The sequence below is a fragment of the Colius striatus genome, chromosome 26, assembly GCF_028858725.1.
Source record: "Colius striatus isolate bColStr4 chromosome 26, bColStr4.1.hap1, whole genome shotgun sequence".
Taxonomy (NCBI): domain Eukaryota; kingdom Metazoa; phylum Chordata; class Aves; order Coliiformes; family Coliidae; genus Colius; species Colius striatus.
This window is the reverse complement of record NC_084784.1, coordinates 3,902,000-3,923,825: the sequence shown is the minus strand read 5'-3', so window position 1 is coordinate 3,923,825 and position 21,826 is coordinate 3,902,000. Positions and strand designations below refer to the sequence as shown.

Here is a 21,826-nt window from a genome sequence, read left to right as displayed (position 1 = left end):
GAGACCCGCCCCCTCCTAGGAGAATCTCCCTATGAGGGCCTCCCCTCATCTACCCTCCCCCTCAGGACACCTACAAGAAACACTCCCCTATCCCCCATGGGACCCCCATGAGCCTCCCCCAATGTGCTACAATCCATATGAGACCCCCGCCTCTTATGGAAAACTCCCAGAGAGTCCCATGGGTGACCCCTCCCACCTTGGAGACCCCCTAGGTAAAACCTCCTCATCCAATCTCCCCCTCGGGCAACGCGACCCCCATGGCGGGGGAGATGCGCCCCCAACCCGGGGGCCGCGGAGGCCCCGCCCCTGTCCGCTCTCCGCCAATCAGCGCGCGAGGAGGCGGGGCCGGCGCGCGGGCCCGCTGGAGGAAGGGGCAGGGCCATCGAGTCACGCGCCGGGGGCGTGCCCACGGGGGCGTGGCTTGGGCGCACGCGCGGGCGCGCCAGGAAGTTCCGCGCAGGGAGCGGGTGCTGGGTCGGGGAGCGCTGTGCCGGTTCTTTGGGGTGCCGGAGGGGCCGGGGGAGGGACGCACCGTGACCCCGCCGTGGCTGTGGGGACAGTAAGGGCAGGAGTCACACTGGGGTCGGAGGCGGGGAGAGATAATTGGGACGGGGCTGTGTGCGGCGTTGGGGAGACCGTCAGGACACCGAGTGTCCACAGGGACAGTGAGACAGAGGAGAGGACAAGGAACCGGTGGAGCAGTCAAAGCGAGGTAGAAAACCCAGGACCGAACTTTGTCCCCTTTGTCACAGGGACCTGTCGTCACCTCGTCGTCACGCAGCAGGTACCACCATCCCAGCGGGGGGAGGGAGGCGAGGCGTACCAAACCTCCAAACCAAGGTTGTTTTTCCTCAGTTTGAGCCTTCATCTGCCCCATTTCCCTCTTACATTTACCGCTGGTGAGCTGCAACACCCGTACACCTTTTGTAAAAGCCCAAAGGGGGAAATTGAGGTTCAGAGAGCAAATCCAGCATTTGAATCCTCTGGGTGCGGTGATTGGCTCCAAACTGTGGGCATTTTGGGGAAAATCAGGCTTCATCCTCGTCTTTCCCCCTCGGGCCTTTACACCTGCGTCAAGAATTGCAGCAGAGAGATGCTGAGTGCCTCCACCTTTGTTAGTTGCTAATTAAACAAACGGCCTAGGTTTGGTTTGGTGCTGGGATTGATAGCACTGGGTTTTATTATTAAACTGGGCACAGTTAAACTGTGTTCACTTACTTTGGGTTTGGTTAATCTGTGTTCAAACCACTGCTGCCATCCCGGAGCCATCCCAGGGTTGGGGGATGGGGTCACCATGGCATTTTTGGCAGCTGTCAGCGTGAACCTCATCTCGTGGGGCTTTTGGTTCTTTTCCTCTCAATCCTGGCAACGTTTTTGCAGCGTCCCTATGGATCTCCTCGCTGGAATTGGCTGTGCCTGTGCCGGGCTCCTGGCGATGGCACTGCTGGGGGTTGCATATCGCCTAGGGCTCCTCTACCAGCTTTGTCACAAGGTGAGAGGAACTGGGTGAAAACACTGTGATTCTACTAAAAACGCTGGATTTTAAATCGACCCTGGACAACGGCTTGGCAAATCTTTCTCACCATTGCAGGTGAACCCTCAAAGCCCTCGGCACGGCGGCGAGTTGGTGGCAGAAGTGCTGAAGGCGCACGGCATCCGCTTCCTGTTTGCCTTGGCTGGTGGCCACATCTCCCCCATCTTGGTGGCCAGTGAGAAGATGGGAATACGTGTGGTGGACACCCGGCACGAGGCCACTGCCGTCTTCGCTGCCGACGCCGTCTCTAGGCTCTCGGGTGCGGACGTGGAGGGGGTCCAATGGCCGGCACCTTCTCCTGCCCCAGCAGATGGAATGAAGGTTTTTTGGGGTGTCTCATTCTCTCGTCCGCTTCCCCACAGGTCGCATCGGCGTCGCTGCCGTCACCGCCGGTCCTGGCGTCACCAACACGGTGACGGCCATCAAGAACGCTCAGATGGCCGAGTCACCGGTGCTGCTCATCGGGGGAGCAGCTGCCTCGCTGCAGAAGGTGGGGGACCTAAAGAACGCCAAACCAAATACCCCTTCTTGGCCTCGTGTTTGGGTACGTTTTTTCCGCTTGCGTTCGGGGCTCAGGGCACGTGTTTCTCCTGTCCGCAGGGTCGGGGTGCACTGCAGGACATTGACCAGCTCTCGCTCTTCAAGACGCTCTGCAAAGCCTGCGTCTCGGTCCGCGCCGTCCGCGACATCGTCCCTGCCCTCCGCAAAGCCATCGCCACTGCACAGTCGGGGACCCCCGGTAAAAGAACTTCGGGGGGACCTCAATAAAGCACCTCTAGGGTGCTTGAGTGGTGTTCCCCCTGCCCCCAGCGTGGCTGTGCTTTATAGCAGCCTTTCATGGTGGTGGTGCTTGAATTGGAGGGGTTTATACCCCAAAAGCGTTTCTGTGTGACATTAGGATGTCTTCCCTCTCCTCCATTGCACCCCCCACCCCATAGGACCTGTCTTTGTGGAGCTCCCTATCGACATCCTCTACCCCTTTCATGTGGTAGAGAAAGAAATAGGAGGCACCAAGAGCGGCCGGGGACTGCGGGGAAAGGTGGTGCAGTGGTGAGTTGCAGCCCAGTACCCCGGCACACTACCAGGGTGCTGGTCGCAGCACCCCAGTATCCACCCCGACCTCCCCCAGGTACCTCAAAAACTACATCCGTAACCTCTTTGCGGGTGCTTGGGATCAGCGTGACGTCTCCCCATTGCCTGTGCAGGTGCCCTTGGCCACTGATGACGAGGTGAGTTTTGGGGGGACCCAGTCCCTGTGGATTGGGGCTTTTGGGGTGTCCGTGGAGGGGTGGGCATTGTGGGAGGAGCGGGATGAGTCTGGGATGGGCTGGGATGGTTTTAAGAGTGGCTGGAGTGGGTTTGGGGGAATGGCATAGCTGGGTTTTGGGGTTAAAGCAGCTGTTTTGGGGCTCAGCTAAGCTAGTTTTGGGGGTTTGACAGGGCTGGGTTTTGGGGCCAACACTGCCAGTTTCAGCGCAACCATGGCGGTGGGTTTTGGGTCACAGGTGCAGCAATGTGCCGAGCTGGTGAGCCGGGCCAAGAAGCCGCTGGTGCTGGTGGGCAGCCAGGCCCTGCTGCCGCCCACACCAGCCGAGGAGCTGCGGTGAGACGCTAAGGAACTGGTCTGGGGACAAATGGAACCGGTCTCGGGATGGCAGTGCTAATCTGAGGACGGCTGAGCCGGTTTTCATGTCTGACAAGCTGGTTTGGGGATGAAAGGAACCGCTCTAGGGCCGGCAGGATCAATTTGAGGAGTTCTGATCTGGTTTGGGGACAGCTGAGCCTGTTGGGGATACTTAAGCTGGGTGTGGGGATGGACCAGCCAGTTCAAGGACAGTTGAGCCAGGTTGGGGTCTAAGTGAGTGAGTTTTGGAGCTCAGACCAGCTAGTTTCTTGGGGCTAAAACAAGCCAGTTTAGGACTCCTACTGAGCTGTTTTCTGGGGCCAAACTGGGCCATTTTGGAGCCAGGTGAGCTGTTCTGGGTGCATGCTGACGCCTGCCTACCCACAGCGCAGCGCTGGAGGCCCTGGGCATCCCTTGCTACCTGGGGGGAATGGCGCGGGGGCTTCTTCCCCCCGGTAGCCCCCTCCTCCTGCGCCAGAACCGCCGTGATGCTCTCCGTGACGCTGACCTGGTGCTGCTGGCAGGTACCTGGGATGGGGTGCAGGGCGGGGATACCCTCTCGCTGCATCCGTGTCCCGACTCTCTGTGTGCGTCCCCCAAGGTGCAGTCTGCGATTTCCGCCTGTCCTACGGGCGCCTTTTTGGTCGCCACACCGCTGTCGTGGCCGTTAACCGGGACCGTGCACAGCTCCTCCGCAATTCCGATGTCTTTTGGAGACCCCGGCTCGCCGTGCAAGGTGAGACTCCTCTCCTGGCCCCGGGTCTCCATCACCCGACTAAAGCAGATCCCGTGGGGTGTGACAAGTCGGGTGTTCTTGGCAGGCGACGCGGCTTCGTTTGTGGTGCGGTTGGCGCAGAGCCTTCGGGGCTACGCCTGCCCCAGCGACTGGGCCGAGGGACTGCGCCAGGCCGACCGGAAAAAGGAGCAAGAGAACCGGTGAGCGCATGGGGGACGGGCGCAAGGAGAGTAGCAGGGACAGGGAAGGCTGGGGCTCTTGGCCTGTTTGGGGCTGGGAGGTGGATCCCCATTCCCCATTTTTAGGCATCCCAACCCATCTCCAACTTTGGGGAGCAGCCCCATTTTTGGGGGACCCCGTCCACCTTTTCTTTGCCTGGAGTTGGGTGTCTTCCCAAAAAAGAGAGAAGGCAGCGACCCCTACTTGTGACCACCTGAACCCCCTGGATGTGCTGCACCGCCTGGACGTGCTCCTGCCCCCAGAGAGCCTGCTGGTGGCTGACGGCGGGGACTTTGTGGGGACCGCTGCCTACATCGTCCGTCCCCGCCGTCCTCTTGCCTGGCTGGACCCTGGTAAGGAACCCTGCCTTGGGCACGCTGCCCCTGGTGAGGGGTCGCACACCCGGGTCATGGCCGCTGATGTTCCCCTCAGGAGCTTTCGGCACTCTGGGAGTCGGTGGCGGGTTTGCACTCGGCGCCAAGCTCTGCCGTCCCGACGCAGAGGTACGAGAACGCAGCAACCCCCGGGGATGGCAGCCACCGGTGCCGCCCGAGTGGTCTCATGGTGTTGGTCCCCTCCCTGGTGCCAGGTTTGGGTCCTCTACGGTGATGGCTCACTGGGCTACAGTTTGATGGAGTTTGACACCTTTGTGCGGCACAAGGTGAGACAGCACTGAAAGGGGGGCGTGGGGGGAGGAAACAGCATCTCGGCCTTGTCCTGGGGTGTCAGCAGGGCATGGTAGCCCCGTGCTTTGTCCTCTGCAGACACCCATCATCGCACTGGTGGGCAACGACGCGTGCTGGAGCCAGATTGCTCGTGAGCAGGTGGCTTTGCTAGGCAGCAATGTGGCATGTGGCCTCGAGTACCTGGGTGAGCACCGGTCCCCCTGCCTTTGTCCCCAGATTAGGGCACAGCCACGTGCCCCTCGTGTCATCTTAGGGTGGATTGAGCCATGCCTGGTGGCATCATGTCAGCTGGGGGTGGATCAAGCCATGTCAGGTGTCTCCAGGGCACGCCGAGGAGGATGAGGCCATGCCTTGTGGCACCGTGTCACCCTAAAAACCAAGCCATTCCCAGCGAGGTGACAGCAGCCACCACCACTGTCCCCTCCCTACAGACTACCACGCGGTGGCTGAAGCTCTGGGTGGCAAAGGCCTGGTGGTGGGTCGTCCGGACCGTGAGCGGCTGGAGGCCGTGCTCCGCGCCGCACAGGAGGCGTCTCGCCAAGGCCACCCCGTCCTCATCAACGCCCTCATCGGCAAGACAGACTTCCGCGACGGCTCCATCTCTGTCTAGGAACGGTGTCTCTGAAATGCCCTCCGTGGGACAGAGGAGGTGGGATGTGTTTGGGTGACAGTAGTGCTACACCCCCAACCCTGGGGCAAACCCCGTGTCCCTTCCCCCGGCAATAAAGCGGCACTGCACGCCCACGCCTGCCGTCCTGTGCCATCGACGCCAGCGTCTCTGGGGTGCCGGCACCCAACATAAATGACTCTTTGGGGACTGTCGCTTCCTCCCCTTCAGCAAGACCTTGTTATGCCAACACACCTGTAAAGCCCAGGGGCGAGTGCAGCTTGTGTCGTTTATTGCTGGTGATGGTGACAAGGCCAGAGCAATGCCTTGAGCAAAGCAGAGCGATGCCCGGTGGAGGGGGGCAGGCCACCCAGGCTAGGAACAGGGGACAGCTTTGTCACTGTCCCCCCCAGAACCCACGTCCACCCCCTGCCCAGGCCCTTTAACACTGGTGGCTCAGCCCAGCTGGGCTGCTGGTTTCACAGTCAGCTGGTTCCTTTAAGACTAATACTGAGTGAGGCAGTTTGTGGGGAGGAGGAGTGAATACTTTGGGGAGCCTCCCCCCAGCCCAGTAACACTGGCAGTATGGATTCTCAGGGTAGAAAGGGGTTGTGTAGGGGCATGGGAGGTGGTGATGGTGGCCGCCATCCATCTCACACCTACCCTTGCGCACAAAGCTCGGGTAATAAATAAAGTGTAGTGCTCCCGTACCGGCAGCCCCTGCCTTTGGTGGTGGGGCAGAGGCTAGAAAATAGAGAGGAGAGTCCCCGCTGCGACCCAGGCTCGGGGGAAGTGGCAGGAGGGAGCCTTGTCACCCTCCTTGGGGTGACAAGTGGGAAGGAGGGTTTGGTGGGGGGCCCTGTCCCCCAACCCCAGGCTGAGTAACGGAGGTCATGGACCCTTGTCACTTTTTTCCTGGGGGTTGTAACAGCCTGGGGGGGCAGGGGGGGCAGCAGAGAGGGCAAAGGGGGTGAACAGGCACTTGAGGGCAAAATTTGGCCATTGAAACAAACAAAACCAAAAGCCGAGCACAAGGCACCAAACCCACATCCCTCCTGTGCCCCTGCCGAAAACCCCGGGAGGATACATGGAACAGGGGCCACTGGGGGGAGAGAGAAGGGGCAGAAGCCTCCTGCCCCCTACAACGTGTCCCGGCTGGGGTCCCTTGTGCTCGGCACTGTGCAAATCGAAGGCAACTAAGAGGCAAGTGCTGTTTTGCTTTTGGTCACTCTCACCGAAACGGTGACGGTGGCATCGGCAGGCTCACCCGGCGTAGGCCTCACAGGCACACGTTGATCTGCTTGGCAAGCTCCCGCTCAAGGTCGAGGATGAGAGCGTCAAAGTCCTTGAGGTTGAGGCAGGGGCCAAAAGATGCCTCAGATTCCTCACCCAGGGCAAAATCGGCTACGAAGAGGGTCCGCCGATGCGGGGAGCGCTGCGTCGTCACCCCGGTGTCACCGTCGCCGGCTGCCACCTCGTCATAGTCGGCATCGCCAGCAGGACCGGGTACCAGGAGGAATTGGTGGTTGCAGACGCTCCAGTCGCCGGCGTAACGGTTGCTGGGGGGGCTCTCTGGGCCTCGGGGCCGGTGACGGGCCACTACTGCGCTCTCCAGCAGGTCCAGTCGTAGCGGCGGCCCCCGGCGCTGCTGGCGGCAACTGTGCTGTGCCTCGTCCCAAAATGGGAGGTCCTGGGATGAGCAGGGGGCTGCAGAAAAAGCGGTAAGGGCGGGGCAGCGTGTCACTGGGAGGTATGTTGGTGTTTGGAGGGGTGGGAAAAGGGGAGAGAGCCTGGCTAAGCAGCAACATGGAGGTCCCAGACACCTGGACCAGCTGCTGGGGACAGTAGGATGTAGGGGGCGGGTCACAGATCCCTTCCTGGGCTGGGGAGGATGTCTAGGAGCAGTTGTGTTGGGGGTCATGGACCCCTAGAGCAGCTGCTGGGTATGGTGGTATGTTGGGGAGGGTCACAGATCTCCCAGAGCAGCTGCCAGTGTATGTGTGTGTGGTGCAGGTGTCTTCCCGCTCACCCGGCCAGGCCTGCAGCAGGTAATGCAGCACCTCGATGTGCCTCTTGAAGTCGACGGCGCTGGCAATGTCCTCGCTGTGGGTGTAGCTACGGGTGCCAGTGCCAAAACGTTGGGGTTCTTGGTTCTGGGTGAGCAAAACTGGGCCGAAGCAGACGGCTATGTTCTGCGAGTTCATGCGGTTGAAGTTGTGGAAAGAGGCCACCAGGCTGAGGTGGTCCAGGAGCCGTGTCAGTGTGGCCTAGGGGACAAGGTGGCATCATCAAGGACATCCTCTGACATCACCCCCTTGTCTCACCCTCCCTACCTCCCCCCACCAATGGAGCCAAGGGGAATTACCCCGGGGTGTTTGGCTGAATGGTCCCTGGCATCACTGGGGCAGACTAACGCAGTGAATACGCAGGTGGAAATAAGTCACTAGATACTGGGAGGATGGGAAGACCCCACGGAAAAATATCTGGGGCGGTCCTGAGAAGGGAGGTGACATGAGGATCTGCCCTATGCCACAGATCAAGAAATAAGGACTGTCTGCAGTGGTATCTCAGGGCCACCCTAGGGCTGGATTCTTCCCCCTCATCTCTCACCACGGCCGGGCACCGGCTTTTTTTTGGTGCTGGGTACCCACCTTCTCAACGTCGGGCAGGCAGTCAAGCAGGGTGACAGCATCCCGCTCTCCTGGGGAGATCCGGGGCGGTCTCTTGGCCATGGCCTCCAGTACAACCTGGTAGAGCGTGGGGGTGATGAGTGGCGTGGGCAGCTCCCGTAAGTAATCCTTGAGGATTCCTGTAGGCGAGGGAACATGGCAAGGCAGGGGGAAACATCAGCGTGGTCCCATGGGGTGCGGGGGACCTGAAGGACACCTCCCCTGCCCTGGGGGTGAGCACCAACCCGTGATGACGTTGATGTCTGGGTAGAGCTGCTCCGACAGCATCACGGCCGCGCTGTCCCTCTCAAAGGCGTCACGAAGCTCTTTCTTGACAGCGGCTGAGCCGCAGAGCCGGTACAACCCTACCACCTGCAAACGGGGACACCGTGACCATGGTTTCGAGGGGGTCCATCCCCTGCCAACCCCCGTAGCCGTAACCGTACATCCCTGCTCACCTTTAACCCTCGTTTCTCTATCTCAGCGACGCATTTCTGGATGAGCAGGGGCACCTTGGTGGCCGTCTTCTCCCTCTCGACCAGCTGCCCAAGCTCCACGCCAAAAACACGGGGTTCTCGGTCACCGGGACCGTCCCACTGCTCCACCAAAGTGAATTTGGAGTAGAGGATACCGCGAGGTTGCAGCCTCACCGCCAGCTGCTGGGCCCGGCAACCTGCGAAGCCCAGCAGTACTGTCAACGGGGCGCTGAGTCGCTGAATCCCAGGCTGACCCCGCCACCACGCGGCCATACCTCTGAAGATGTGTGGCAGGACCACGGTGCCGTGGCAGCAGAGGCGGTTACGGCAAGAGGCAGGATCCCAGGAGAAGATGATCACCTTGAGGTGCCGGGCACTCTCCAGCTCCAGGATGAAGGTGTGGTTGAGGCCAAGGAACGCCGTCTTGCAGGGCAGCAGTGCTGTGCGCGCTCGGTTGGCCGCGTCCACCTGCAAGACGCAAAAAACCTCCCGGGCTTCGGCCCGTGGCGGCTTCAGGTCCCGCACGCCATGGAGGTGGACACTCACCAGCCCCGAAATGTGCTGCCCGCACCGTGGTGGCGTCTCCCCGCAGCTGTAGGGGCGGAAGGCACCTACGTCCAGCCCATCTGCTCCGTCCTCCGCCTCGGCACGTGCCTCGGCTTTGGCTGGCAGCTCCGGGGAGTCGCCGTCGCTCAAGTAGCCGCCTTTGCCGGCTGCTCTGGCTCGTGGCAGCCCTGGCCGTGATGCCACGCTGCTGTCTAGGTGGTAGCGGCTGATGACGTTGCTGGATTCCTTGTGGGTTTCGGAGGGTGAGGTGCCACTCTCTTGGCCCCGGGGTCGGGGGCTGCGTAGGCTCAGCTTTCTCCGTAGCTCCGGCAGCTTCTTCATCTTCATGGAGAGGCGACGTACGGTACCCGGGGACTTCACCTTATTGAGCGATCGGCCCTTTTTGGGGCTGGCGGGGGGCGAGGGGGCAGTGGGCCACGTTCCCAAGCTCACGCATGGTATCGGCACCTTCCCTGTTGGGGGTGTGGGGAAAAGGGTGAGTGGGTCTTGGAGGGGGAGCAGGGGGAAGCCTGTGTGGGATGAGGGGGTGTGTGACGGGGGGTAGCGGGGGTGGGGTCTGGGGGATCACTCCCGTGGGATGGAGAGAGGAGGGGGACTATGGCATCCTAGAGACACCCTTCTGGGGTGGCAACAGGGACTGTGGGGTCTGGGAGACGCTCTGGAGGCATGGGGAGGGGATGGGGATGCTGGGAACAGGGACTGTGACGTTTGAGCAGCACCGCCCAGGATCAAGACGGGAACTGCTGGCCTGGGGACAGGGAAGGGATGAGGGACACGGCATTGGGATGACGCTATCCAGAGGGACACGGACTGCGGAGCCTGAGGGATGCTGGGGTATGGAGGACATGGACCATCAGGTTTGGAGGAGCGAGGACAAAGACTGCAGAGACTGCAGATGGAGACAGGACCAGGGAACACTGTCCCAGGAAGGTGACGGGAAGAAAAAGGGCTGTGGGTGACCGGGCTCACTACTGTCCCAACTCTCCCTGCCCCGCAGCCATGTGCCGTCCCTCACCGCAAGCCTGGGTCCTGCCAGCTCCCGGCTCCTCTCCTCGGCCAGCCACGGGCAGCGCTAGAGCCATGCCACTGCGGGGTCTGGCGCTCTCCGCCGTCCCCAAACTGCCCCAGGGGAGGTCTTCCCCGACCGTCTTCGGTGCCGACTCCCCGCCACGGCCTCTCTCGGCATCACGGCTCCCTCTCCCCAGACGAGGTTGAGGGTCTTCATCTTCAGGGATGGGGTTGTACCAGATCTCACCCTCGCTGCCGGCAGCGCTGGCATCTGCTTCGGCTCCACCGCCCAGCTCATCCAGCCCCGGCCCCTTGGCCGATGACAGCACCCAGTGCCGGCTGCTCCGCTCCAAGCTCTGCAGGTAGGCCCCATGCCCGGGGCTCCTACCGGGACTGCCCAGCTCTCCAGAGTCGTTCACCACCTCAGCTTCCTCGGCTGGCTCCACGTCTTCCTCGTGAGGCTGCTCGCCGCTGAGCTGGCAGCCGCCGGCGGTGGGATCCATTTCACCGGCGTCCGCTGGATCCGGGGAGGTTTTGGCAGGTGGCGTTCGCCTCTCATCGCGGCTGCCGCAGGAGAAACGGGCCCAGTTCTGCTTGCGGGATGCTGCCGGTACCGGCTCTGCCAATGCCGCCTCGGGGTCCGCTGGAGAATCAGGGCTTGGCGGAGGATGCTCTGTGGGAGGAAATTAAAGAGCTGAGCTGAGTGTGGGGGTCCCTGAAACAGCAATGTGGGGCTCCCAGGGACACGGACACATCTCTCTCTCTTCCCTAGCACCACCCTGAGCATCGTGTGAGGCCACCCCCCATCTTCACCCCAAATCTCTTGCCAGCTCAGAGGGGAACCCTCTTTTTCTGTGTGACAGCTCGGGCGGGGCCTCGGGTGGGGGCGGGCAGCTGCACGCAGCCCCTTTTGTGCCCAAGCGGGATTGCTGGTTGTTTACTGCTGGTCGTGCTCCCACTGCTCCAGTGTGGGGGGGGGGTGGGGGGCCCCGAGAGGGAGAGAAGTGAGGAGACGCAGATCAACTCCCTGCCCTCCACACTCAGCAGGTACAGAGCTGGCTCTGCCTGCGTGTCCTGGCTCTGTGCTGTGAGGCAGGGTCCCATCCCCCCACGTCAAGCGCATTAGGGTGTGTGCCCACCCCCCGAACACCGTACACCTCCATTCTCTGCACGTCCCCCGAGTTAATTTTGCTCCCTCTCGGGTTATCTGCATCTCTCCAACTTGTGCGTTCCAAGCTCCCCTGCACCCCTCTACCAAATGCACCCCAAGCTCCCCTGCACCTCACAGACTCCCCCACCATGGGGCTGTGGCTTGATGTGGGGGTCCCCCCAGGTCCACGGGAGCTTGACACTTCCCAGAGATGTGGGGTTGGGGGCAGTAGGGATGGGGAAGGAGGCACGCTCTGAGTTGTGCAGGGCACAGAGGGAGCTGGGGTGCTGAGGGGCCCTTCCTTGGGGGCAGGAGGGGAAATGGGGACGTGGGGTCGGGGGGGCTTGGTGGGGGAATCAGGACCCCAGCGTGACGTGGGACCCTTCGTTAGAGGGGCAAGAGGGGCCCTGAGGACCCTAGGGATCCTTCTGGGGTATAGTCTTTCCTGGAGGGGCAGGAGGGGGACAGGCATCCCTCCCTTGGGGGTAGAGGCACGCCTTTTTGGGAAGAGTGGCCGTCCCTGGGGAGTAGTGACCCTTCGGGGGGGCAGGAGGGGCCCTGGGGACGCGGGAAGCCTTTCCTCGTGAGGGATGTGTTCCTGAACCGGGGGAGCGACAGGAGGGACCGCAGGGTGCTGGGAGACTCTTCTTTTGGGGGGTAGGGTTTCCGTACCTCCGTCCTTGGCCTCCGGCTTCTTCCCGCGCGGGCGGTCGCGGCCCCGCAGGCGCGAGAAGGTCCGTCGCAGCAGCGGCTCCGCCATCGCCCGCCCCGATCCCGTCACTTGAGGGCACCGTCGGTCCTCTCCCCACCCTCCACCCCGCGGCCCTTCCCGGTGCCCTCGGTCCGGCCAGACCCCTTCCTCAAGCCCGGATCGGCCTCCCCTCCCTCCCGGGCCAACCCCCCCACCCCCACCCCGGTCCCTCCCCGCGGCGCGGCCCCGCCCCCGCGGCGCGAATTCCTGGGATGCCGCGGCCGCGCTGCCGGGAGCTGGAGTCCGGAACGCGCGGGATCGCCTCGGCACTCTCCCGGCAGCGGCTGGAGACCGAAACCCGCGGGACCGCCTCGGCACTCGCCCCGCCGCGGCTGGAGACCGAAACCCGCGGGACCGCCTCGGCACTCGCCCGGCCGCGGCTGGAGTCCGGAACCCGCGGGACCGCCTCGGCACTCGCCCGGCAGCGGCTGGAGACCGGAACCCGCGGGACCGCCTCGGCACTCGCCCGGCAGCGGCTGGAGACCGGAACCCGCGAGACCGCCTCGGCACTCGCCCGGCCGCGGCTGGAGTCCGGAACCCGCGGGACCGCCTCGGCACTCGCCCGGCAGCGGCTGGAGACCGGAACCCGCGAGACCGCCTCGGCACTCGCCCGGCAGCGGCTGGAGACCGAAAGCCGCGGGACCGCCTCGGCACTCGCCCCGCCGCGGCTGGAGTCCGGAACCCGCGGGACCGCCTCGGCACTCGTCCGGCCGCGGCTGGAGACCGAAAGCCGCGGGACCGCCTCGGCACTCGCCCCGCCGCGGCTGGAGTCCGGAACCCGCGGGACCGCCTCGGCACTCGCCCGGCAGCGGCTGGAGACCGAAACCCGCGGGACCGCCTCGGCACTCGCCCCGCCGCGGCTGGAGACCGAAACTCGCGGGACCGCCTCGGCGCCCGCCTGGCCGCGGCAGCGGCCGCCCCGGAGCGAGGGAAGCCTGGCCGAGGACAGAGAGGTACGTCCCGGATCCCCCCACTCCAGGCACCGGCCCGAGGCCAGGAGGCGTTTGGGGCGTCCGGGAGAGGCGTGGGAAGATTGGGAGGTGTTGGAGGGGGTCTGGGGGACGTTTGGGAGGGATGGGAATACTGAAGGGAGACCGTGGGATGTTTAAGGGGTCTGCAGCATGTCTGAGGCAGGTGGAGGCATCTAAGGAGGTCGGGGTGGGGGGGGTCGGATGTTATTTAAGAGGGTCTGAGGGGCGTTTGGGAGAGGTATGGAAGATATTTAAGAGTCCGGGGCGATGTTCGGGGCAGGTGGCCGCATTTAAGGAAGTCTGTGGGGTATTTGGGGGATGGGGACTATTCAGGGGTCTGAGGAGGTAGTTGAAGGGTCATGGGAGTTATTGGGGGTCTGGGGCATATTTAGGCAGAGGTACAGAGATTTTGGCAGCTTTGTGAGGCATCGGGAGGGTGTCGGGATGTTTAGGGGAATCTGGGGACTATTTTAAGGGGTTGTGGGCATTTTGGAGAGATCTGGGGAGTATTTGAGCATCTGGGAGCTACTTGAGGAGGTCCGGGGGCTATTTGGAGACCCTTAAAAAAGCAGAGCCAGGGGCGACCTCACACCCATCCACTCCGTCTCCCCAGGGGATCCCCCTCTCCCCGCAGCCCCATCACCGGAGCCATCCCTCAACTCTGCACGCGTGTTTATTGCCCCACAGGGAACCCCGGTCCACCCCGTACCCCAAATTGTCCTCAGAGATCCATCTGTGGACCCCTAAAAAGACGTGCTGGAGGTCAGGGCTGCATCCCAGAGCACTGCAGGGCACATAAGGTAAGTGGGGAGTGACCAGGAGGGGTGGTGGGTGCTGGGGGAGGGGGGTTGGGGAGTCCCTCACACTCTCAGGGTTCTCCCTCGCACACCCAGGGGAGTTTGCTCGTGCAGGGGTAGTCGTACCACTCGCCATCCTTTCTCACTGCTGCACAGTTCTCTCGGTTCCCGCCATTGGGCTCGTTCCTGTGCCACGAGCTGCGACAAAGGGGAATATTGGGACACTTTAGGGTTGTCCTCTGCCACGTCCCCGAGTTCCCATCTCCTCGTCCGCAGTCCCTGCCGGGAGGTACCTGGTTTCCCGGGGTAGGACAGTCCCGTTTGCTCGTTTCCAGGTACCCTCGACCTCTTCGTCCCTGATGCCGAGCCAAGAGGAGCCTTGCAGCATGGTCTGGACGTGATGCTGGGGGCAAAGGCAGCATTGTGACAGAACCTCCCGCCCACCCTTGGGGACAGTGCGGGACAGCAGGTCCTGATGGCCGGTAGGACTCGATGCCGTATGGCCCCCGTGACACCCCACGCCTCCCCACCGTCCCTGCCTCGGAATAGCGGGACGCAGGGGCAGTTGGAGGGGTTTCTTTCAGATGCCAGGAGACAGTCAGAGGAGGTTTGAGGACGGATGAGGGCCCATTGGGCACCATGGCTGAAGTTAAAGTTAAGTTAGCCAAGGGTTTGGGATCACAGTTGTGGAAAATGGGGGTTGGTTAGACCCAAGTTAGAGCCTTGCTGCGGTCTGGACTAATGTAGGGTTACCTTAAGTCCTATATATTTAGCTTAGGGTTAGGTCAAGTCCTGTAAATATATTTACAGTTAGACTTAGGATAGGCTTACAGTTATGGATAACTGGATTAGAACTATGGCTAGGGATAGGATTAAGGTCAAGATTAGGATTAGGTTTTAGTATTAGCCACTAGAGTGTAACTTCAGGGTTAAAAGGACAGAATTTTGGGTCAAGTTTAGGGTCAGAGCTCAGCAGTCCATGGGAAAAGGGGGGATGACCCCAAATATGGCTTTATGGGGTTTCTTGCCTTCCTTCAGCCGCTCCCCATCCCCCTGAAAGTCGTCTCCCCACAAAGTCCACCTCGGTCAGCACAATGTCGCCCCGTCCCCGCCCACCTTCTCCTCGGGGCCGTCCACCTCCAGGAGCTGCGTGCCCAGGACCAAGCAGAAACGTTGGGCATGCTCCCAGGAGCCAGCCGTCTTGGAGGCAAAATAGCAGGAGTTCCTGAAATAGGTCCAACCTTTGGAGCAAGCGGGACAGCCTGGTAAGGAGGGGGGAACAAAGAAAATTAGGGAATCAGCCCTCAGCTGAGGCTGCGACACACATAAACCAGAGACGTGGCCCTGGCTGCTGAGCAGCCCCCGCGGGTCAGCCTTACAGCTGCGTTAAGCTCGGAGCCCCGTTGGGATTTGGGTTAAATCTTACCTATTTAGGGTTAGGCCCAGGTTAGTACCCCACTGGGATTAGAGCTAGCTCAGGGTGGGTTTAAATTCTATGCATTTAGGGTTACGTCTGGGTTAAGTTTATGGCCTTTCTAGGATCAGGGCTAGTTTAGGATTGATGTAATTCCTGTATATTTAGGGTTAGGGCTAGGTAAGGATTTGGGGGGTTTGGCTAGATTGGGTTGAGTCGAAATTAGGGCTACGAATAGTGTAGGCATTGAGGTCCTGCTGAGATTTGGGCTACTTTACCATTAGGTAGCATCGCATAAAGTTAAAGTTGGAGCTGGTTTTCAAGAACCTTTTGAGGTTTAATCTTGGGATTAACTTAAGTCATGTATATTTAAGGCTAAATCTGTCAGGATTAGGATACCGTTAAGGTCTAGGCTCGGTTAGGGCTAGGTGAAGTCACCTAAATCACCCTAAAGTTGGGGTGAAATCAGAATTAGAGCCCCATCACAGTCTGAGCTTAGCTTAAGGTCTACCCGTCGGCTATCGTAGTGTTAGGCAAAGCCCTAAATATTTGGGAATAAAGGTGTTGGGACTGACAGGAGCGGGAACAGACGTCATCCTGGCTCCCGTGGATGACCCAACGGCTCCACTCGCGGTCGCCGGTGTAAAGCATGACCGTGTGCTCCTTGTTGTTGCCGTAATTGAAATAGAGATCGTAGCCAGCAAGTGCCAGCAGCCCGCCGCCACGACACTCCCAGCGCTGCAGCTTCCCATCATCCCGGCACGGCTCCAGCCTCACAATGGCCAGATTTTCCCCGTGGGTGGCCGTAACACAGCGCCGGCTGGCCCAGCCCCGCAGCCGGCCCCCGTCTAACCACTGGAACTGCTGTGCTGTGGCGTCGGGGCGGCACGTGGTCACCGTCAGGTGCTGCCCGTTGGCTTCCACGCACTTGCGGTGGTTTTCATTGTACAGCAGGAAAGAGCGGGAGGCTGCAGAGAGGGCCCTGGTGAGTCGCGGGGTGGGGAGTGCACGCGTGGGGATTGGGGGCGGGGAGGGGGAGGATATGTCTGTGGGTGTCACCGTGGGAGGAGGGGGACACGCACCTGCGTTCGGCAGCTCCTTTGCCTTCTCTGCCTCCAGTGCCTCCGTCAGGGCTGCAACTACGGGGACACACACACACACACACACACACACAGGTCACCCCGTCATCACACCACACACACACACACACACACACACACACACACACCACACACACCCACACCCACACACACACCCACACACACACCCACACACACACCACACACACACACACCCACACACACAGGTCACCCCGTCATCACACCACACACACACACACACACACACACACACACACACACACACACACAGGTCACCCCGTCATCACGCAGCATGGGGGCCAGAGAGGGGCTGGTGTTGAGGGGTGTAGGGCTGTGGAGACCCCTCAGCACCCTTATAACCTGAACTCTGACCCCCAGCAGCCTCGTCACAGTCTCCCCAGAAGGAAAGGGCTCCCCCGAACCCTGCAGAGCCCCAGCTACTCACCGTGCCGTGAGCCGATGGTGAGGAAGAGCACGTTCATTAGCACCGAGACCCCCAGGGCCACGGTCCCTGCCAGCACTAGCTTCTCCCTGGAGCAGCACCCTGAGGCTGAGGAGGGCAGGTGAGTGATGACCGGCTCCCGGTTTGGGCAGCGCTGGCTGCCACGGGCTGTAACCGCAGAGGAGTTTTGTCCTGCTGGCGAAGCTCTCGCCCTCCCTGTACCTGGGGGGTTGGGTGCGTTCTTCAGGTTTGGCGGGGCGATGACGGGGTCCAGGGGCTCGTAGGGGTTCTCCTCCATGTTGCATGGGTCACCACAGGCTGGGGAGGGGACAACGTGGTGGCATTTGTGGGAGGATCTCCCCTTGATGGTGCCACCGTGGTCCCTGGGAACATCCCTTGAGCACAAAGGTGAGGGATTTCCTCCCAGTGCCGCTTCCTTGGGAACCCCCCTTGTTGGTTGCCGGAGGTGGGGGTCATGTCCCTAAGTATCTCTTTGGGCACCAAGGATAGAAATGGGGGTCCCCTTCGGTGCCACCATCTGCCTTGGGGACCCACTCCTCAGCGGGGCAGGAACATCTCCCAGGGGGGTCATGAGCTGCCTCAGGTATCCCCCTTGGACAGCAAGCACAGAGATGGGGATCCTTCCCGCTGGCCACCCTGAGGACAACCCTCAGAGACCGGGAATAGAAATGAGGATCTCTCACTGGTACTACAGTCCATCCTGAGGACCCTTGTACCTCAGTCACCAGAAATGAGGGTCTCCCTTAGTGCCACCACCCACCCTGGGGACCCACCAGTGACAGAGACAAGGAGTGTCCCCTGGCACTGTAGGACCCTAAAAGGGTCATGAGGCTGTGATTTAGGAATGGCTGGGCCCACCCCCACCCCAGCCGGCACCGCCGTGTGCTCCCTGCCTTCCCTGCCGCCGGGCCCCAGCACTGGCATTTGCCCCTTACCCGCTCGACTGGACTCGACGTTGCCGTACATCGTCCCCGCGGCGCCCCAGAGTTGTCCCTAAGGAGCGGCCCCGCTGATAAAGCCTGCGGGAAGCGGGTGAGGGGGGGTGCCGGATGCACCCCCATCCTGGGGACAGGCCTTGAAGGGGCCCCTGAACACCCCATGCCTCCGTCCCTGCACCCAAAAGCTCGGCTGGAGGTGGCACAGCCAGTGACAGACCCCATGGGTGTCGGTGAAGGCGCCGGCGTCCCCGCAGCACAGGAAGGGTGCTGCCCAGTTGGGGGGCTGAGTGGCGCAAGGGGTTCCGGAGGAGCAACTGCCAGGTGTCCCCATGCTCAGAACACACCCGTGGGAGGGCCGGGTGGCCCCGAGGCTGTGCCTGGCCCCACACAGGAAGAGCTGTGTGCTATCGGCACCCACCAGCCCCGGCCACAGCTTGAAAATTCATGGTGGGATGGGGGAAGTTGAAAGTAAATACTTAAGCTATAAATAAGAGTGCAAGGTGTTGGAATAGACAAACCTCTCAATTTATTTTCTATACAAAGGACACGAAGACACGCTGCTGGCATTTCTGCTGGGCACAAGGGCACAACCTGGGCCGCAAAGAAAGATAACGGAGCGGTGAAGCCGCTTGAAGAGAACAACAAAAGGAGCGTGTGTGCCCAAGGGAGCAGAATCCGGGAGTTCATCCGGCAGATAACTATGGGAAAGACCCCCAGAGCAAGTAAATGACCGCCACAGCAACTGAAGAAATGCTGAATAGAGGAAAGACCACGAAATAACAAACTGTGGAGGTGTAAATAAACAGGTAGGTTTATAGTAAATAAGCCCACAGAAAGTGTTGAATGTTTGTGTTTTACGTGTAAAATAAGCGTACTTTAGCCCTTTCGCACGCACATTTGGCAGAAGGATCCCCCCAGCACTAAATACCCAGTTCATAACAGCTCTGTCCTTACCAAGTCTTTATTTGGGAAACCTTGCCCAGCTGTAGCTCACTCCCCCCTCTCAGTGAGGAATGTTGGAAAGCAAGGGAGTTTGGAAGCTCTGCCTTTGAATCAGTTGGCAGTCCAGCTGGGATGGCCTCGGGTATCCCCGGGGATTTCCCCGGAGGGGCTCCTCACCTCCATCGGATCGCTGCGGGAACATCTGGAAACGGTGTTCTTTTACTCTTTGTTTTGGGGCCCTGTTCATTTGGGGCTACTCGTAAATCACAAGGTTTATATTCACGCAGATGTGGCGCAGGCCGGGTCGCCAGCCACCTTCCAGGTGCACTTTGGTATTTTGGAACTTTTGGTATCGAAATTTGGGTATATACTTGGTTCTGTACAACAGGGATTCAAATCCCTTTTATAATAAGCTGGCTGCCAAGAACATTCTGGCAGGTCTGGTATCTCGATACCTCAGTGTCATGGTTTGACATGACAGCCTTTTCTGGAAAGGGGGAAAGGGCTGTAAAGATGGCTCCTGTAACAAGTTGCTCCAACTCTCCCCAGCTCTGAGCCAGACCCACTGCTGGGGCTGAGCCAATTAGATGCCTCCACGATCACTTTTTAAGAAGAAGCCAGAAGAGGAGGTTTCTTCCTCCATCTTCTTCCTTTTTCTGCCCCTTCTTTTTCTTCTGGCTGGTGGTGATGCGAGGAGTAGGAACAGTGAGAGGAACAACCATGTGGACCCAAGGTCAGTGATGAAAGAGAGGAGGAGGTGTGCTGGAGCAGAGACTCCCCTGCATTCTATGGAGAGAACTGTTGAAGCTGAGGTTTATTTTCATGTCTTTAAAAACCCCGCATCAGTGGTAGAGACTCATTTTGATAATGACCCAATATCAGGGGCAGAGACTCATTTTGCTAAAGCTGGCCCCGGACCAGGGGCAGCGATTCACTTCATTAAAGGCCCCGAGCCAAGGATAGTGACTATGGCCGGAGGAGGCTGTGTCCCGCTGGGGGGACCCAACCACTTCACTACAGACCCCGAGCCAGGGTCAGTGATCTTTCTTCTTTAAAACTATGGACAGAGGAGGCTGTGTCCCGAAGGAGGGACCCTTTATCACTATGGCCGGAGCAGGCCGTATCCCGAGGAAGGGACCCAATATCCACAGCTGTAACTGTTCAGAGGAACCCACGACAAAGCAGCTCATTAAACTTATGCCCAGAAGAGGCCTTGTCCCGAGAGAGGGACCCTGTAACTGCAGAAAGTGCAACCATGGCAAAGAATCCACGCCAGAGATATTCACCAAGGACTGTGTCTCGTGTGAGGGACCCCGTACGGGCAGAAGCTGCAGCTGCTGGGAACAACCCACACCACAGAAGTTTGTTAAGGACTGTGTCCTGTGGGAGGAACCCCATGTTGGAGCAGGGGAAGAATGCCAGGAGTCATCCTCATCTGAGAAGACAGAAGCGGCAGAGCCCATATGTGAGAGACTGAGCACATCCCCCACTCCCTGCCCCCCTGAGCCGTTGGGGGAGGAGGTAGAGATATGGGGAGCAGTGAGCTGGGCCCGGGAAGAACGGAGGGATGGGGGAGGGAGAACTTACAGTGCTGGTTGTAATTTTCTCATCATCCTACTCCCTTTTTGCTTTTATTCCGTTCTGTTTCTTGTAGAATAAACTTTCCCAATTTCCTAAGTTGAGTACTGGAGTCTGTTTTGCCCGGAACTGTGATTGGCAGCGAGCCCTCCCTGCCCCTGTCTTAGTCCAGAACAACCTTGCTTATCTTTTTATTCCCATTTCGCTCAGGCCTCTGCCATCCTAAGGAGGGTGGGGGTGAATGGGGGCACTGGGCGAGAGGCTGTCACGGTGCTCCTGGCTGGGCCAAACCACGACAGTAAGTGAACTGTGATTTTTTTTTTTGAATATCAGCCAGTGACTTCAGCATACGGAACTATTTTTGGTGTTTTAATGTTTGTAATTTGGCTTTTGACTGCTCATGTTCTGTTCACTGGATTAGGGTTGCCTTGAAGTAGTGATTATCATCAGGGTGTATTTTGAATATAGCTCAAACAGCAAGATTGATTTGGACACCACTCAGAGTCTAAGCCCAGCCGCCTCCTGGCCCCTCTGGCACCCAAGGACAGGCTGGAACACAAGGCGACATTTTCTGCCAAAACTGCATTGCCTTCTAACAAATACTGTGAATAACGTAACCGAGGGCGCACTGCCACACCACCTCCAGGGCTCTGACAGACAGAGTGCCCGTCTTACAGCCCGTTACCGCAGCTCCGCAGCCGCACGCCGCAGCGCCGCCCATAACAATTTACCCGGTACCGCAGCGCCCCGGTAATAAGCGACAGGCGGTACCGCAGCCCCCCTTGCTAGTCGACGGCCGGTAGCGCCGGCCCGTGGCGAACCGCCGGTACGGCAGCGCCCCGGTGACAACTGGCGGCCGGTGCCGCCATCGTGTGAACGAGCTGCGGCCGCACGGCCCGGAAGCTGCGCATGCGCAGTGGCCACCGTGACAGCCGGCGCTGCAGCCGCGCATGCGTAGCGGCGCCTGTAACACCGGCCACAGGGTTATTTTCAGCTGTATTTCGTAAAGTACTGGGGTTACAGCTCTATCAGCAATGGGTTTGGGTTCGATGGTATACGTGCTAGGTGGTAGAATCTAACTTTAGGGTTAAAAGGATAAAATTTGAGTAGAATTTAGAGGGAAAGCTCAGTCCTCCGAACTAGCACTCTATGGTCCGGAAGTCCTTCACAATCCGGAAGCGACCTTGTGTCATCAGGAAGTTAAAGTATAGAGAGGAGAAGTAATACGAAGCCCGGAAGCGACCATCAGTCCTCCGGAAAAAACATTCCATGGGCCGGAAGTCATCCAGGAGCGAAATCTACTCTCAGTCCTCCCGAAGTCATATTTTATGGCTCGGAAGTCCTCCAAAGTCAGGAAGTGACTGTCAGTCCTCCAGCAGTGAACTCTATGTACCGGAAGTCCTCCAAGAACACTGTCATTCCCGAGCCCCACGGAACGCGCGCGACGAGGAAAGTTCCTACCAAAGTAGCACCAAAGCAGCAAAAAGGAAAAAGCTCAGCCCGAGCTTCCCCTCAGATGCTGCCGCTGTCCGAGCGGGGCCGTGCTGCAGGACAGAGTCTATGGCTGCTTTGGCTGGCCCGTTTAGAATTTTGTTA

The 21,826-nt window shown here is 60.1% G+C and overlaps 3 protein-coding genes and 1 long non-coding RNA gene across 9 annotated transcripts; 2 read left to right on the top strand and 2 right to left on the bottom strand.

The window, feature by feature from the left end:
• Window positions 1–691: 691 nt before the first annotated feature.
• Window positions 692–5,685, top strand: ILVBL (ilvB acetolactate synthase like). Of its 2 annotated transcripts, none has more exons than XM_062015570.1 (16): window positions 692–784; window positions 1,381–1,492; window positions 1,592–1,793; window positions 1,897–2,024; window positions 2,135–2,273; window positions 2,473–2,584; window positions 2,664–2,763; window positions 3,040–3,137; window positions 3,546–3,682; window positions 3,760–3,894; window positions 3,980–4,094; window positions 4,297–4,466; window positions 4,546–4,616; window positions 4,703–4,774; window positions 4,878–4,983; window positions 5,231–5,685. In XM_062015570.1, the coding sequence occupies exons 2-16, from the start codon at window positions 1,388–1,390 to the stop codon at window positions 5,407–5,409; spliced, it is 1,869 nt and encodes a 622-aa protein (XP_061871554.1). In that variant the 5' UTR covers window positions 692–784; window positions 1,381–1,387; the 3' UTR covers window positions 5,410–5,685. The 2 variants fall into 2 exon arrangements, with proteins under 2 accessions (XP_061871554.1, XP_061871555.1); XM_062015571.1 differs by having other exon boundaries at window positions 5,123–5,313.
• Window positions 5,677–12,108, bottom strand: SYDE1 (synapse defective Rho GTPase homolog 1). The gene is made up of 8 exons (XM_062015568.1): window positions 11,949–12,108; window positions 10,134–10,799; window positions 8,827–9,570; window positions 8,534–8,748; window positions 8,321–8,447; window positions 8,058–8,215; window positions 7,436–7,673; window positions 5,677–7,113 (listed from the first exon to the last, which is right to left on the bottom strand). Exons 1-8 carry the CDS (start codon window positions 12,034–12,036, stop codon window positions 6,686–6,688), a joined length of 2,664 nt encoding a protein of 887 aa, XP_061871552.1. The 5' UTR covers window positions 12,037–12,108; the 3' UTR covers window positions 5,677–6,685.
• Window positions 12,109–13,653: 1,545 nt separating this feature from the next.
• Window positions 13,654–17,995, bottom strand: LOC133627990 (C-type mannose receptor 2-like). Of its 3 annotated transcripts, XM_062015652.1 has the most exons (8): window positions 17,708–17,994; window positions 16,974–17,069; window positions 16,755–16,859; window positions 16,292–16,348; window positions 15,785–16,177; window positions 14,912–15,057; window positions 14,089–14,198; window positions 13,654–13,993 (listed from the first exon to the last, which is right to left on the bottom strand). In XM_062015652.1, exons 1-8 carry the CDS (start codon window positions 17,736–17,738, stop codon window positions 13,867–13,869), a joined length of 1,065 nt encoding a protein of 354 aa, XP_061871636.1. In that variant the 5' UTR covers window positions 17,739–17,994; the 3' UTR covers window positions 13,654–13,866. The 3 variants fall into 3 exon arrangements, with proteins under 3 accessions (XP_061871636.1, XP_061871635.1, XP_061871634.1); XM_062015651.1 differs by lacking the exon at window positions 16,974–17,069 and having other exon boundaries at window positions 16,755–16,973; window positions 17,708–17,995; XM_062015650.1 differs by having other exon boundaries at window positions 16,755–17,069.
• LOC133627991 (uncharacterized) lies at window positions 14,110–20,312 on the top strand. 3 transcript variants are annotated; one of them, XR_009820473.1, is made up of 6 exons: window positions 14,110–14,277; window positions 14,834–15,060; window positions 15,898–16,194; window positions 16,688–16,872; window positions 18,254–18,516; window positions 19,202–20,312. It is a non-coding gene; the product is annotated as an uncharacterized LOC133627991 (long non-coding RNA). The 3 variants fall into 3 exon arrangements; XR_009820475.1 differs by lacking the exon at window positions 14,834–15,060 and having other exon boundaries at window positions 16,691–16,872; XR_009820474.1 differs by lacking the exon at window positions 14,110–14,277 and having other exon boundaries at window positions 14,284–15,060; window positions 16,691–16,872.
• The last annotated feature ends 1,514 nt before the right edge of the window (window positions 20,313–21,826 follow it).

Excerpts from the sequence above, each read along its gene's own strand:
- ILVBL (XM_062015570.1), top strand. The coding sequence starts at position 1,388 with ATGGATCTCCTCGCTGGAATTGGCTGTGCCTGTGCCGGGCTCCTGGCG. Across the intron at positions 2,764-3,039 it reads CCTTGGCCACTGATGACGAG|GTGCAGCAATGTGCCGAGCT; the intron begins GTGAGTTTTGGG and ends TTTGGGTCACAG. Across the intron at positions 3,138-3,545 it reads ACACCAGCCGAGGAGCTGCG|CGCAGCGCTGGAGGCCCTGG; the intron begins GTGAGACGCTAA and ends GCCTACCCACAG.
- LOC133627990 (XM_062015650.1), bottom strand. The coding sequence starts at position 17,738 with ATGTACGGCAACGTCGAGTCCAGTCGAGCGG. Across the intron at positions 17,070-17,707 it reads CGTCGAGTCCAGTCGAGCGG|CCTGTGGTGACCCATGCAAC; the intron begins GTAAGGGGCAAA and ends TCCCCTCCCCAG. Across the intron at positions 13,994-14,088 it reads GTCCTACCCCGGGAAACCAG|CTCGTGGCACAGGAACGAGC; the intron begins GTACCTCCCGGC and ends CCTTTGTCGCAG.
- SYDE1 (XM_062015568.1), bottom strand. The coding sequence starts at position 12,036 with ATGGCGGAGCCGCTGCTGCGACGGACCTTCTCGCGCCTGCGGGGCCGC. Across the intron at positions 10,800-11,948 it reads GCCGGAGGCCAAGGACGGAG|AGCATCCTCCGCCAAGCCCT; the intron begins GTACGGAAACCC and ends TTCCTCCCACAG. Across the intron at positions 8,448-8,533 it reads TAGAGAAACGAGGGTTAAAG|GTGGTAGGGTTGTACCGGCT; the intron begins GTGAGCAGGGAT and ends CCCCGTTTGCAG.